The 15,922-nt window shown below is 40.3% G+C and overlaps 1 protein-coding gene across 7 annotated transcripts in view; it reads left to right on the plus strand.

Annotated features, from left to right (window-relative positions):
- Positions 1–15,922, plus strand: part of ESRRG (estrogen related receptor gamma) — a 432,435-nt gene that overhangs the window by 254,516 nt on the left and 161,997 nt on the right. Inside the window, exon 1 of one of the 7 annotated variants that reach the window (XM_070401092.1) lies at positions 7,711–7,891. The exons of 5 other annotated variants lie outside the window; for them this stretch is intronic. In XM_070401092.1, the coding sequence (XP_070257193.1) occupies positions 7,836–7,891 (56 nt within the window). In that variant the 5' untranslated portion in view covers positions 7,711–7,835. Of the gene's footprint in view, positions 1–7,710; positions 7,892–12,764; positions 12,827–15,922 lie in introns of those variants that run through there. One more of the 7 variants, XM_070401098.1, reaches the window with a different exon arrangement.

Here is a 15,922-nt window from a genome sequence, read left to right on the forward strand (position 1 = left end):
CGTGCATGTCTTTGAAAGAGGAGGATACAAAAAGATTTATTGGGAACAGCTTGAGATTGGGAGTGCAAACGATGTGGAATTTAAAAAACAAGAAATTTAGGTCCTGACTTTGCAGCATAACAGCCAAATGTCTTTGGCCCATCCAATACACTCTTTGGACCTCCTCAGTTTTTTTCTGCTATACAATGGGGATAATAATAATATAGCTTCGACCTGCCCCGCAGTGTTGTTGAGAGGAACAAAAGATACATGTGTAAAACTGCTTTGTTCAAGTTGAAGTGTTGCAAAAAATATTAGATATTCTACTTATTAATTATAATTTTAAAATTTTCTAAATAGCTGATTTTAAAAATCTAAAAGTTTGCAAAATCTTACTCTTTTGTTAAATTTTACCTCTTTGTTTAGAGTTCTCATTAATTTTTTTAAGATATATTTTTATTGATTTCAGATAGGAAAGGAGAGGGAGAGAGAGAGATTGAAACATCCATCAGAGAGGATCATTGATCGGCTGCCTCCTCTACATCCCCCATTGGGGACCGAGCCCAAAACCTGGGCCTGTGCCCTGATTGGGAATCAAACTGTGACCTCCTGGTTTGAATTCGATGCTCAACCACTGAGCCATACCAGCCAGGCAGGCTAGAGTTCTTCTTTATTGAAAGATGAATTAACCTGCTTCCTTTCTCACTAATGAAAATATTCTTTCATTGACTCCATTTTCTCATTCAAGGTGATCACAGAGCTAGAGAAACACAGGGCCTTGAAGGATGTTATTTGCTAGAAAAGCAGCACCAGGTTGGGTGGGAGGAAGCTCGGGATACAAATAGCTGAGCACTTAGTGACAGCCTCCAGGTGAGATAAGAAGCCTCCGGGAGTCAGCGTCTGGGAGTGTCCCCAGGCCCCTTGTCCTTCCCCGTCACCATTTCTGTTATTTTAATCTCCCAGGGCAGCAGGAAAGGAATTCTCTGTCTCACTCTTTTTTTTTTTTGCTCCCAAAGTGTGATTTTTTTTTCCCCAGAAAATTTCCGGGTCTCTCCCTGATGTGATGTGTTCTCAGCAGAGTCTGGCTCTTGGAATGCAGCCGCGGACTTGAACATACAGGACTTGGTTAAAGCATTACAGGCAGCGAGCAGAGGTAGAGAGTGGCCTAAAGGCAAGACCTTGTCTTTTCCTGCTCATTAATTCCCTTCTTCTTCTCCTATAAGAAGAGAAATCCACCTTTTTTCTAAAAGTATTCAGTATTCAGTGGAATAAATAAATAAGAGAATCAGTGGAAGTTAAGTGCTAGAGCACCTAGCAGGCCTGTCCTCTCTTCTCTTTTAAAGTCATCTTATCTTTGCTCGGCTGGACAGCATGGCTCAGTGGTTGAACATGGACCTGTGAACCAGGAGGTCATGGTTTGATTCCCAGTCAGGGTACGTGCCCAGGTTGCAGGCTAGATGTTTCTATCTCTCTTTCCCTCTCTCTTCCTCTCTAAAATCAATAAAAAGTATATTAAAAAAATAAAGAGATTTATAAATAACATGGCCAATATTTTCAGGAAGCTCATTATGTGTAGAATGATAAATTTTTATCCAGACTCAGATACTTTGAGAGTATAAGGAGGAAATATTGTATATTCTTAGGGTTAGGACAACTGGCATAAGTCAGATTGCCCGTGGCCCACAGGGTCACACAGTTCTCCCAACTAGGACCAGATACTGTGCTAAATTGGCTTAACTCAATGAATCCCCATAACAGTTTTACAAGATTGTTATGGTTGTTATTCCCATTAAATAGAGGAGGAAACTGAGGCATAGATGCGGGAAGTGACTCTCATCCAAAGCCTCCTCCGAGCCCAAGGCATGCCACCCTCTTACTGTTGGGCCTTCTGGTCTCCTCACTTCTGCTGGGCATGACTAACACACCCGCCTCTAATAATTCCCAGTTCGGGGAAGCAGGATTTCATCAAATGTATGCATTTATAAAAAAAGAACCTTAGAAGTGTGTCAGAAAGTTCTAACATTAAAAACAAACAAACAAAAACACACATTGCCCAGCTGGTGTGGCTCAATGGTTGAGCTTTGATCTATGAACCAGGAGATCACAGTTTGATTCCGAGTCAGGGCACATGCCTGGGTTGTGGGCCCAGTCTCCAGTGGAGGTGTGTAAGAGGCAGCCAATCAATTATTCTCATCATTGATGTTTCTGTCTCTCTTTCCTTCTCCCTTTCTCTCTGAAATCAATCAATATGTATGTGTGTGTATGTATGTATGTATATATATATATATATATGTATATATATATATATATATTTATATTCAAACATGTAATAATCTCTTTAAGCCTGTTTATGTAGACACCAGATGTAAATATTTCACTTCTTTTTTTACTGGTCCTTTGAAAATTTGGGCAAAAGGGTTAAATGAAGAGAGAAATTTCAAATAGTGTTTAAAATTTATATACATCAGGAATAAAAATACTTTGTGCTTTTTTTGATATTTCATATATATATATATATATTAGCTTCAAAAATGTTATATGTTAGATGGGTGGTTAATGTGGATAATTTGATCATTTTTCTGGTATCAGAGCAAGTGTTGCTTATTCTGAAATCTGTCATTGGTATTCCCTGCCCCCTCCTTTTCTGACTCCACTCCCCTCCCCCCTTCCTCTCCGAGTTCAGCCACCCTTTATTTTTGGACAAGACGATCACACACATGATTGAGTCAACAATTTATGGCTTTTAAAAATAGGGATTTTGTCCTCTCATAGGTCTATTGTTTATCATAATCATCTTTCAAGTGAAAAGGCTAATTTACTCTTTCTATAGGAATATTTTAAGCTTGATTATCATAATATTACAGCTGCCTGAAAAGGTCTAAAACGGGACATTGACCTTGAATGTTTTCTGCAATTTAGCTCGTGGTGCTTAACATTCAAGAAAGAGTATAACTGCAACTCGTGTATTAATGTGTAATCTCAAAATGTTAACGATTGCTCTGTAAATACATGCTATGCAGAATGTAGAGAGCTTGTAGGGTACTCCCACCTGCATTTGGTGTTTGCCACGGTGAGTCTGTGGGAAAGACCACAGAACTGAAGTCAGGTTTGCCCACTGGAGCTACTGTAGTTTATAATTTCATTTTTAGTGGCATTTCACCGTGTCATGTTATTAGCTTGACAAAAAGAAAGTGAAATTATCCTGAGTTAATTAAACAGAAACCTCTATTAGGTTCTCTGTCTTCCTTTGATTTTTTTTTTCTTTTCCCCTTTCACAAACCCACTAGGAAAAGAGTTTGTTTTGTTATGGAGGTGATGTAATAACACTCCAGAGAATAGGTGGGGTTGTTTGTTTGTTTGTTTGTTTTTTACACAGACTCAGTAATTTGGGGATGGGGTGGATTTACAGGACAAGAGGTTTGTCAGAAGGAAAGGATTTTATTAGCGCTTCTGTGGAAGTGATCGCTTGCAGAAAAAAGTGATTGCTTCTTGCCAATCGACTCAATAATTTCAATATCAAAGCCTGTGCCCTCGAAATGAAAGGCAACCGAAAATGAGCTATGATGAATTGATAGCGGTTTGGTGGTGATAGGAAAGTATCAGACTGACTTCGAAAGAAGTCTTCCTGTTCGGTGGGAAAGGTGTGCTCCTAAGCTGGTTTCCAGCATCAAAGAAATCCCAGGTGCCCACGAGGAACGAGGGACCGATCAGGGACGTGACCTGCTCAAGGCCGCTCAGCCCACGTGGGGTCAGGAGGGAGTGTGCGGTTTAGTTCTCCTGCCAGCCCTTCACGGTCCTTTGTCCAGGGATGTTCACTGGGTTTTCTTGTGGAGTGGAAGGTGGCCGTTTGGAATAGTCTGGGTTTGCTTTCTGGTAGATTGTATTACACACGATGCATCCAGGCAGCAGGGGAGGTGGTGCCGAAAGTTAAACAGCTTTTCTAAGGTGTCTGATCTCCAGGACAGGCCAGCAAAGGTGGCCAGACTGCAAGGTGATTTGCAGATCTAAATCTGTAGCGCCTCTGTTGAGTTTTAAATATTTCACCGATGGCAAAGGTGCAATTCAGAATCAAAACTGGCTCCCAAAAGAATGTGGCAACTATAAACATTTTAAAACAGATGCGTTCTGTTAATTTTCAGAAAAGGGAGGTGGGAACCTAAAATAGCCATGCCTCTGCAATCACTGGCAAGGCCAAGCATTTTCTCGTCTCCTGTTAGCAGTGTAAGAACACGCCGTTGGGATGTTTCAGGAAATGTTCCTGATTAAAATACAGTAAAAGTGCTGGTATAGACAATGGGAACCTACCTTCTGCTTCCACTTCACTTCTGTTTGTTGCCATTCTGTTTTTGTTGGTTTTTTTTTTTTCAAATGAAAATGAAGTGTGTTTGCTGCGTGGTATCTGTGGGTAGCACGGGTCTGAGAGTGGAGTCTTTGGGGTATTTGTGACTGCGTTGTTTAAGGAAGAGGTTGAAGCTATGCTTGGACCCGGGGCCTGATCCATACTCGACTGATCTGAACTAACTTATTAATATTCTTTATGAGACCATCCTAAGAGGTCCTTTTGTTTGGTCCATTTATCCTGCTTTGGGTAGACTCCTGGTGGTAAGATTGTGAAGTGTATAGGCTGAGTAGCCATATGTGTTTATTCTCAGCTGTTTATCTATTTGGTGTTGGGTTCCCCCCCGCCCCCCCCCCCCCCCAAATTCACTGAGTTGAGAGTCTTAAAGGTTTACCCATATTGCCGGTGGTGCGCTTATTTCCTGTGATCATCCCCTCTTTCCTCCTTCAAGGGGAGAAAACTCTGAGGAGGGGAGATTGTGGAGATGACTAAGCTGTGTGTTTATAAAATATCCTGGAAGCTGTCTGGCAAGTGGAGTGCCGTGGATATTATTTTAAAATTTAAATGGATTAGGCTGGCTGCAAGACACTAGGTGTAATCTCAGGTCCTTGACTTGCAGAGGTGACACATTGATCCCTAGGGGGAAGCAGGCAGCCCTACAAGCTTGCGTACCTCTGGCCATTGAGAAAGCAGCCAGCTCGGTGTGCACGGCGCCTCGCATGGATGAAATATGTTCAGTGAAAGCTCAGTGGGGACTCCACTGTGGATGCTGGTACACAGACCTCTGTGAGCACGGAAAAAAGGGTGTCCACATGGATCTGGGTCTAAATATGTTTAAAAACATATACTCATGCCTTCAGTGGGTCACATAAGTATCCTAAGGGAACAAGAAAAGTGTGGGAAAGAAAAGATAACTCCTGTGCACCATGGTGACTTAAGGTCCATCAGTAAATAATTGACTACAAGTCTTGTCCTTAAAAAGCCTGTCACAGCAGGCAGTGCAGAGCAACGGACCACAGGACAGGATTCTGCACAGGTGCAAACTCTGAATGCGCTGAGTGCATGAAATCATCATTATTATTATTTTTTAAAAGGTCTCTGGTTAAGAAGGAAACTTTTTTGCATATCTTTTAAAAATATGTATCATTGGATCTACGCATGACCCCGAGGATCGTAGTCTATTCAGAAATCAAGAGTCATCTTTCAATCCAAGATATTTTTAACACTGTATTCCTACTGCACTATTAGCTCCTATCTTCCTTATATTGTATTTTAGGGGGAAAAAAACATGTTTCCTTTTCAAATGTCTTTTTATTTTTTTAATTATGAAATGATTACATGTCTCATTTTAGACTGAAGAGACAATTCTTTTTCTTTTTCTTTTTTTTTCCTGGCTGTCTGCAGAATGCTTGGGTTTTCTTCCACATCTCAAAGCTCTTTTAATTCACTGCTCACAACCAAATTTACATCTTAATTGCAGAGTTCACATTTAACAATATAGACAGCATAATGCTACTGGTAATTAAGCTTTTACTACCTGCTTTTATACAGATTTCTCAGGCACAGTTTTTGCTATGGGAGTTCCCATCTAGAAACTTGTATGCATTTCGACCACAAATAAAAGGAATCAGGCCCAAATCTTAGATATGGCTAAATACAGGGTAGGCAAATTGCCTTCTTCTGTGGGGAGGGTGTGGGTGGGGGAGGGCGAATCATGTCTGTCACTTTTATATTCTGAATTTAAATGGGGCTGTTCTATTTCAGTGTTTTGTTTTTTATAGACCTAGAAAATTTGAGAGGGTTGGGAAAAACAGTAGAGTTCTGATTTAGTGAATTTAATACACACTGAGTATCTGAATTAATTTATTTTGACTTCAAAGATTATATTATTTATACCATGTAGACTTACAATACAAAAGGTTGGTAAGCAGTAGAGATGAATTATATCAAAATTGTGGCTCTTCCATTCTCCATAAGGTAGCAGTTATTTCTTTCCTATAAATAGCTGGTATCTATTCCAAGTGCATTTGCTTATATAAAAAAATTCTGTTTTGTTTTTTTTTTAAATAGGACTAAGAAAAACCTTTAGTATAGGAAACACGCTATTAGAGGCAAAACATCTTCTCTTCCTACATCCTTTAAAAAAATACACCCCGGAACTTTTGATGGAGAATTCTTAGTTTTGTACATTATCTGTTTGGAAGGAGTCCTTATCCTGACCAGACTGTGTGATGACTTACAAAATGTTTCTGAGCTGATTTTGAAAAGCATCCAGGATGTGTTCTGTACAGGAACAAATAGGTAACCGGCATTTTATTGGGACGCTGATGTGTGGGGTAAAATCATCTGTACTTGTGTCTGTCTCCCAGTTTGGAAGCTTGTATTGAAATAAGTATATGACACCGAATATTTCAAGTGCAGGCTGGTCTGTCCCAAACATGCAGTCTTTGTTTTGTCCAAATGCACTGAGATACATTAAATATAGTATTTACCCTACAGCCCCAGCCCCCCCCCCCCCCTGCCCCCAACTAGAGAGGCTAATGAGTCCTGCAGCTGGGAAAAGCGATGTGTCCTATTTCCCTAGGCAGGCAGACAGCAGCAGGTAAAGAAATGTTTACGCAGATAATATCCACCGTCATGTCATTCGTCCGGAGGCACTACTTCCTCTTCTGTAGTTGAGAAAAACTGAATTCCTCCTCAAAGATGAGATCACCACTCACATGCCCCAACAATTGAGAAGAATGCCTTAGACTCTTTAAAACGCCCAGTATATGCACATGAATCTATCAATGATCGGGGGAGGGCAAAAACCACAAAAAAACAAAAACAAAAAACCACAGTGACGATAGCACGAGAGACTACAGCGCTACACAAGCAGCCAAGGGGCCCGGTGGCCGGATAAAACACAGACAACGAACGGGCAGGACAAACTTCATTCTCTACCTTCCGCAGAATCCTTCCCCAGATTAACTGAGAGTCTGCGTGGTGAGCTCTTCTTCGCAAGGCAAAAGGAGACCTGAGGTTAGAAACCAGTGCCTCCTCCCGCGAGTTGAGTTAGTTGGGTTTGTTGGGCAGCTTCGCAGGGGGTGGGAAAAAAGAGAAAGAAAGAAAGAAAGAAAGGAAAAAGCTCCGTGTGTACAGGGAGCGGGGAGCGTGTGTAGCTGCGGTCCCGGCGCTGCGTGCACCCCCACGCGGCTAGTCTGCACCCTTCCCACCTGCCTGGCTGCGCGCTCCGCAGCCTCCCTTCGCCTGGGTCCTGATTGGGCAGAGGCCCCCCAATCGGCTGCGAGGCTGGGCAGGGGGGGGACTGCATATGCAAAGCCCTACTTCATATTAATAAGCTCCAATCGGGGCTTTAAGTCCTTGATTAGGAGGAGAGTGCGAGAGCTTTGGTCCCAACTGGCTGAGCCTATAGGGCTTGTCGCCGGGAGAACCTGCGTGTTAATTGCACCGCGCTCTGCCAAGGAAACTTTGATTTATTGCTGGGGGGTGCGCACATAATGGTTGCCGGCCGCACATGGATTCGGTAGAACTTTGCCTCCCTGAATCTTTTCCCCTGCACTACGAGGAAGAGTAGGTACCTTTCTCTTTTCCTTGGCAAACTCGGCGTGGGGTGGGGTGGGGTGGGGGTGCGTGTGTGTGAGGGCGTAGGGGGCGCGGGGGGGGGGGGCAGAATGTATCCGTGCACCCCGGTTCAGGTAGCAGCACCCTGGGTGTTCTGCGGGCAGGAGTGGAGTGCCTGTTTGCGTTCTGTCTGTCTTGTGGCTGTTGTGTGCAGGGTGATCTCCTAATTCTCCTAAGTGGAGAATTGTTCTCTGACTACAATGCTACCTTTGAGGCGAAGCGCAGGGACTGTCAGCGAAACAGCTGTGTGACAGTCACTTCTTATTCAGGTGCTAAGAATAGGCACTTGGCACGCATGCTTGGTGAACTGTTAAAATGCATCTTTGACTGGGACCCATTTTTTTCCCCCAGGAAAGATGTTTTAAAATACAATATTCCCAGTGATGTATACCACTGAGTGCCGCTTCTGTATTTGCAGCGTGACAGATATTTGGGGCTCCTTGTCATTTCGTGCCCCGGCAGAGTTAGAGGCGAAATTGCACATTTCCTAATGCTCCTTCGGAGAACAATTTCGAAACTAGCCCTTTGCAATCCGGGGCTAGAATAATGTTATTTGCATGGTTAGCGTTCAAGTCAGCACTTAAACTGACAAATCAGTCCATTTAAGTAACATGAGATTTTCACACATTATAAATATTTAAGGGGAGGGAAAAAAAACCAGAAAGAAGGAACAGCCGTGACTTTTTAAAATTTCCCTTTGAATAGACAGTGTTGAGATTGTGGATTTGTTTTGTGCATCTTGTCCAGAAAACACAGAAAAGTACTTTAGTTCTTACACGCGGTTTAATTCATATTTAGGAATATCTTTATGCACATGGGTCTGTCTGTGTATTTGGGTGACTGAAAATGGGGGAGAAGCGCACAGGGGGTAGGAGAAGTACATTAAGCATTCTTGTGTAAATGAGCAGATCATAAACTTAATTTCAATCTACTGTTAATATAAACATATTAGTACGTCATGGGAGCTGTGACTGGCTCGTCTGTTTGTTGCTTGGCTTTCACATTTCCCTAATACCAACTGTTATACTTCTGAAAAGCGTGCTTTTGGCCAGCATTTTCTCTGTAGGTTGTGAAGAAAATGTAAAAGTCCAGAAGATGAGCTAGTGCACTATAGTGCATGTCCACTAGCTGTCCTTAGAGCCTGCATCTTGCACTGCTCGGTAATTAACTAAGAAATGAAAGTGACTTGCAGTCTCCCTGGCCGCCTGTCTGTGTGTGAGTGTGAGTGTGAGTGTGAGTGTGTGTGTGTGTGTGTGCGCGCGTGTGCGTGTGTGTATGCATGCTCTCACACCCCCACACACTCACACACACTCACGGGGCGGGGGGATGTTAGCCAAGAGATGGACTTAGGAGGAACCGAAAGATAGGAAGGCTGTGGGTACATCAGTTTGAAACCCTCAAAGGCAGAAACAACCTTAAATTGTGTGAAAATACAAATGAAAAATAAACAAAGGTAGGACCCCACCCCCTCCCTCCAGTGGAGTTTGAAGGTTAGTGGACCTGAGGCTGGAGAATTGGGGAGTTTGCACTGTCTTCATGTCCGGAAGGACACCTTATCGGAGCTCACCCAGAGTCTGAACTTTCTCTCTTAAATAAATAAACAAACTTTAAAAAATCCCCTAGAGGCTGCTTTTTAAAAGCGGTTTCCTTGAATTTAACTTGTTGGGGCTCATCTGAATCATTAGTCAAGATAAGCCTCTTAAAGCAGATGCATGTAAATGAAATCAGGGCACCTGTCCTTTTGGCTTTGGCGCAAGATTCAAACTAGCTTTCTTTTTGGCTCCGTTAAAAGTCATCTTTAAAAAAAATCCAGATTTATTGTCTGGATGCAGTTTTGATGGTTACGTGGTTCACCGGACAGACAGAAAGACCGGACGCTGAGCAACGCATCTGCCTCTCTGTCTCAATTAATAAACCACAGAATTTATACACGCTATTAATATTCATAGTAATTGTGCTGGGTTAAACCCCATCACGTGTGTGTATATACATAGAAATGAAACCAGGAATGCCGTATCAGAGGGAAATATTGGACCTTTTCTGCTTGGGAGACTGTGGGAAAAGGTTCGTACAATCCATTGACCATAAGGAGAGCCTAAGATGTTAAACTATAACCATGTATTTTTTTATTTTTTTTTATTTTAGGAAGTGTGCCAGCACATTAAGGAACATAATACTTGAAAGCTTGTTCCACATTTCATAGCAGGAATAACTGATAGGGTAAATAGATGAAAATAATATCGCTGTTCACTTTGACATATGTGTCAGTCTAATCGTTCTAAATGAGTGTGCTCATCACACGAGTCCCTTTCAACCTCTGATTAAAATGTAACATTGACTACAGGATTATGGAGCGGACTTAATTTTACTGACTGTTTTAACAGTTGTCACAGCTGTTGGGAAAGGGAAAGGCAATTGAAACGCTCCAAAACAGGCAAGGGGAGGAGGGAACAGTCCGGCACATTTCAGCCTGATCAATTGAAATCTAGGCGTCGACAGTGAGACAAATTGGGGTTTTGAGATTGCTGTTCAGAGCTCTGCAAGTTCTATTTTGTATGGTGCACTCTCTGTTTCAGGGTTTTGATTCCCCCCCCCCCCCCCTCTGCCTCATCTCTCCTTAGTCAAAGCTAAAGTAAATTGAAATACAACTATCCCAAAGTAAGACTATAATGTCAGAATATATGGGATAAGTACAGGCAGGAAGGAAAATGTATATAAACAGTAACAAGAAGCCTAAATCAGAGGGATGCAGTTTTTTTTTAAAAGGCAGGAGGTTGCCTAAGCAAATTTAGATGTGATATTATTTGATAACTATGAACAGACACTTGAAGTTTATTTTTCTAAGAAAGAACACTTAAAACTCCAGACTCGGAGCCCATGTTACTTTTCTTCCCGTTTCTTCTCTATAAATCTGTTAAAAATACCTGCAACCTTAACTGTGGGTGGGGTTTCCAGATGATTTCTTTGTAAATTGCTGCAAGTGACAATCAGCTACACTGAGGGGGGAGTGTTCTTGAGCTGTAGTCTAGTAACCGTGTCCCTCACGTCACTGAAGCGAACAGATTCATTCTATTTTTTTCCTAAAAATTAAATAGCCACTGCTATTTGTATATATATCCTGAGCTATATATAGTCCCGAGTGCCAGACAGTGGATATTATGTAATATGTGATTTCTCCTTGGAGTAAGCAAAAAAAATAAAATAAAATAAAGTGATTCTGAGTTCATGCAGTAAGGGTTGAATGGCAGTGGCGAGTGGGTGATGGGACCCTGCATTTCACCAGCCCTTTGTGTCACTGTATTGATGTGTCACCCTGCACATTTGGTGGTAAGTTTAGAAACCGTTCTTTGTAGCGAGGGCTGGGAAACAGCTTCCCACCGCCAGGGCAGAGGCAAGGGTGACGGTGCTGGTCGGTTCTTAGAGTGATGGTTTCTCATCTTAATGTGTTTATGGCACTGCTGTTTTATTTACTGAGCCTAGCATGTTGCAGCAGTAATTAACCCATGTTATTAGCAAAGCCCTGGTGGATATCCATTAATTCTCTTGCATGGATGACCATTTTTCTAGTGTTTTCTCCCCAGTAAGGTGTCATTGTTCTGTTTTTTAATTTTTTTTTCCTAAATGGACGGCTTTTGATAGATTTCTTTGATTTACTCTGACCTGGAAAAAAATATATATATATATATGTACACCATCTTATAAAGAATGGTATTGCAATTCAGCTTTAAAAAATGCTAGTAGAGGCCGGAGAAAATATATACACATATATGTTTTGTTTGTCTCAAAGTGAAAAAAGCAAACAAACACAAAAACAAGCAAACAAGGAATTAAGGTTAAAAAAGAAAATAAGGCAGGAAATCAGTTTTCACTCCAAATTTCCCAGATCTTAGAATTGATGATCATTTTGTATCTCTGAGGTATTTTTATCAGATTTTTACTTAGTGTTAATCATACTTTAGACTTTTTTTTTTTTTTTGTCAAATATTGAGCCAGCAGAAGAATCCCGTTGCTTCCGGTGCAGAAAAAAGATAAGGGCCATCTCATTAGCCAGGTCATACTTTCGCAATTAATTTTAGGTTCGTGGCGCTATTCATCACACAGGGCAGGTAACTTCTCCCGGAGTCTGTTTCACGATACTTTCCCAAGAACTCACTCGTGCCAGACTCCAGACAAAGAAGACCCGTGCCTTTGAAAGGTAGGCAGAATGCCCAACCTCAAGTTCGTGTCACTGGTGAAAAATCCCTCCACATTTGTCTTAGCCTCGTGACTCACACAAAATATCCCTTTGCATGACCCCTCCCGTGCTGTTCAGCCTGGAAGGCTTTGCTTGTATTATTATTGCATAAAATCATTGAGAATCTGGGCGTTGGATTGTTAACTGTGTCACACCAGTGGCAATGACTAGCCACGGTTTCTAAGGAACCAAGGATTTCATATGAAATAAACTTGTTTCCAGAATCAGCTGTCAGGCTTTTAGAAATGAGAGAAGAGCATCCGCGGTACCTCCGTGGAACTTTCAAGCCCTATAGCAGATAAGCTGTGCCCTGATTTTTGCTTCAGAGCAAATTCATGGGAGTGAGAAACAATACAGTGTTGATCTGTTGTAAGTGCATCTGAGCTCCGGCCCGAGCCAGCCCTCTGGAGAAAATCTTTGATGACGCCGGCCCAGTTTGTTCAGTTTTTATCTCTTTTACATCCGCTGGCCTGGTATTAAATTGTCATTGTCCTAAAGCACGGGAGATGGAAATGAATCGCTGCCCTCCCCACTCTCTGACAGTGAAATATTTAGGCTCTCTCTCTCTCCAATCAGACTTCTGTGTGTATTGGATCGCGCAGGGATGACACCGAGCAGCTCAGCCGGCGACATGATTCTTACTGCATTTTGTATGTTTTGCCATTGATTATTTTCATCATCACGTGTATTTGGATATATGTGGTCTGTGCCATTGCAAATAAGTAAATACTCAATAAGATACTTTGAAATGCAGTTCAGCAGATAGGAGGCACATACGTGTGTGCCGGTGTGTGTGTGTGTGTGTATGTGTAATATGCATGTGAATATGCACATAGAGGGAAAAGGTGTAAGTATATACTACAGGGATACTGCTAACAGTGTCCATGTACATGTATGTAACAAAGTGGGTCCCAGGTATTTTTTTTTCTGATCAGTTAGTTGTCAGTTACATTTGCCAGGCATCATTTTAACCTGGTATTCGTATTTCAGGTATTTATCAGATCTGATTTTAAACTCAATTGCTTCAACTGCTATATAAAAGACAGGTGACCAGCTAACCTAATAAGTAAACTTGTTTCTGATTTTTATACATTTTTTAATTTGTACCATTCCTACATTCAGTATCTAGTCATCATAAATAATTTGTAAAATAGGAAATAAGCTACTTATATTAAATGCATACTTTAATGGTTTGGGCCCATATCCAAGAAACAGTTTTGAATAAGCTCGTAGCTACATGGTTTTCTGCTACAATTGGATCTGACAAATATATTTTAATGTAAACATGAAGGTTTTCAAATAAATGCAAAATATGAATTTCTTTTTCTGCACTATATAAATATGTCAATAGCTTATTTTTTCTGCTACAAGAAAATATAGAAAATGAATAATTATTTTGCTTGTATAAAGTACATCATAGATTTTGGAGTTTTTGAATTCTTTCCCCAAGAGGTAATTTTAGGAGTCTGTGATTTTGCTTAGTGAATCTGAATGAAGGCTGGGAAGAAACACTTACCAAATGCTCTTTATATCCTGATTCTTTTCTGTTTAAATTCCTAGATTTATTTCTTATTTTATTTGTTTGCATAGCACTTTAACAAATCTAATGTTTCTGTGTTTTTTAAAAAAAATCCTGCTGTTTCCTTCTGTCAATCCATCAGATCAAAATTAGCTCCTTTATTATCTAAGGCTGATAAATGACAGTCTTTTGCCTTTTGAAGGATTTACCTGGCATCTTTTTCTTGTTTCAAGTTTAGTTTAGATGTAGATTGTCGAAGGTCTAGGGAACCTCCGCTAGTAAAAATAATTTTCATTTAGAATTTTAGCAAACACCTCTTTTTGTCTCTGCTTTTTCTTTACAGCTGTGCCAGGTGTTTCTTTTCCTCTGATTGGACAATATTTCTCAGTATTTTTCCAAATGTATTTTCTAATCAATTATGCAAAACCATCAAATTGAGACGATTTAGATTTTGTGTGTGTCGTGTTTGCGTAGGTTCATCCAGTCCCCTTTTAATTAAGAAAATAGATTTAAATGTTTGGAGGAAACTTGCTTTTTATGTTTTGATTTGTTCAAATGTTATGCCTTTTTAATTTATGACAATGCATGTATATTTGGAAGAGAACTCATTAAGGCAAAGCAATATAAGAAAAGGTACAGTTTTAAATAAATTGGCTTCTCACTGATCAATTCAAATCCATTTTAATACCCTGGCACAGATGCATATGTGCATTTGAATATAGATATGTAACATGCAGCACTGACCATCAAAATATAACCTATGGAATTCTTTCACACAATATGATAAATGAAAGCATTTGCTTTTGGCATTTGACATCTATTAAATACTTATTTAAAGTGCTAAACTCATGGAGAGCCTATCTAAGATTAGATTACACTGTAAAAATAAACAAACCTTAAAAGGAAATTTATATTTTAATTATAGAAGGCAGTCTTTGTCATATGCATTCCCCTGTGCTTTCTGGTATGGCTTTGAGTGTAACAAAATAGCATCTATACTTTCCATCATTTTGATTGGAAGTGCACATAATGGGTAATATGCTTTGGCAGCACTTATGTAGCCAAAGAAAACAAATTAATATCGGGCATCCTGAGGGCTGTCGGGCATATCACAGACGTGTCAATTTAACTTCGCTTCATCATACACCTTCTCGGCAAAGAGTTGGTTAAGATAGTCCTAAATAAAGGGGAAGCTGCCCCTACATTCTCACGTTATATCAGGGACTGATGGCTACCAGGAGTGTGATAGAAACCAGGCTGATTACTTGCTTGCTTCTCTTTCCAACTCTAACTGTGGGAATGAAGACAGCAGAGATCATTATGAGTTTTAAATAAAGAGTATAACTTGAGCTTGTGCAAATCTTTCTACTGTGTTAGAAGCAGTCATGGCACAAAGAAGTTATTTTTCAAAAAGCTGGTTGTGGCCACCTTCAGTTGTTCTTGGCAGAGTGGTAAATGCAGATGTAAGAAGGCAGATGAGAGGGAGCCATGTCAACCTACCTTGAACAGGGCATCTGTTTTCTGTGGTACTTGACATACATTTTCTGAGAAAGACAAAAACCTTATACGTGTTTTTTTGTTTGTTTGTTTTTTGTTGTTTTTGTTTGTTTGTTTTTTGGTATGGCTTATTCAATTGAAAAAAAATTTAAAAAGTAAAACAAGAACTTAGGCACAGAAAATAGGTGGAAGTCCACTAAGTTCTTTCTTTCTCCTCCACCATCAGAGGGGTCTCCTTGCACATGACAATTTCTTTTTCTTCTATTCTAGGGAGATGTCACTCATCTGCAGTGTCTTTAGAGAATTTAAACAAAAGGACTCATTAAATAAATATACGTATTTCCTTTTAATACTTACAATGTAAATTAAAATGTTTTAAAAGGTGTACTTCTCAGTTAATACGTTGTTGCATTTTATTTTTATATTTTGCTTTGAAAAGGTCTGTAGTTACACTTAGAGTTAGCAAAATGGTGGGTAATGTGAAAAATTATATAGACTTGGGTACTCATTTCAGAGAAAAATTTCAAATGTGAGGTTGTTGAATCGCTGCCCTTTGCCCTCCGTAATTCCAAATGACCATAGTGCTTGAACTTCCCAAATATGTAAGGTGACCATGTTAAATTGTATTCATTTTCATAGGTGAAGAAATGCTCTGACAAAGCTTTCTTCCCATCCATGAATCTATTCCAATAGATCAAGTATTTTGAGGAGGAATATCATACTTATAACC

This window comes from Myotis yumanensis, unplaced genomic scaffold (genome assembly GCF_028538775.1).
Source record: "Myotis yumanensis isolate MYYU_CA2020_CCGP unplaced genomic scaffold, mMyoYum1.0.hap1 SCAF_22, whole genome shotgun sequence".
NCBI classification, from domain to species: domain Eukaryota; kingdom Metazoa; phylum Chordata; class Mammalia; order Chiroptera; family Vespertilionidae; genus Myotis; species Myotis yumanensis.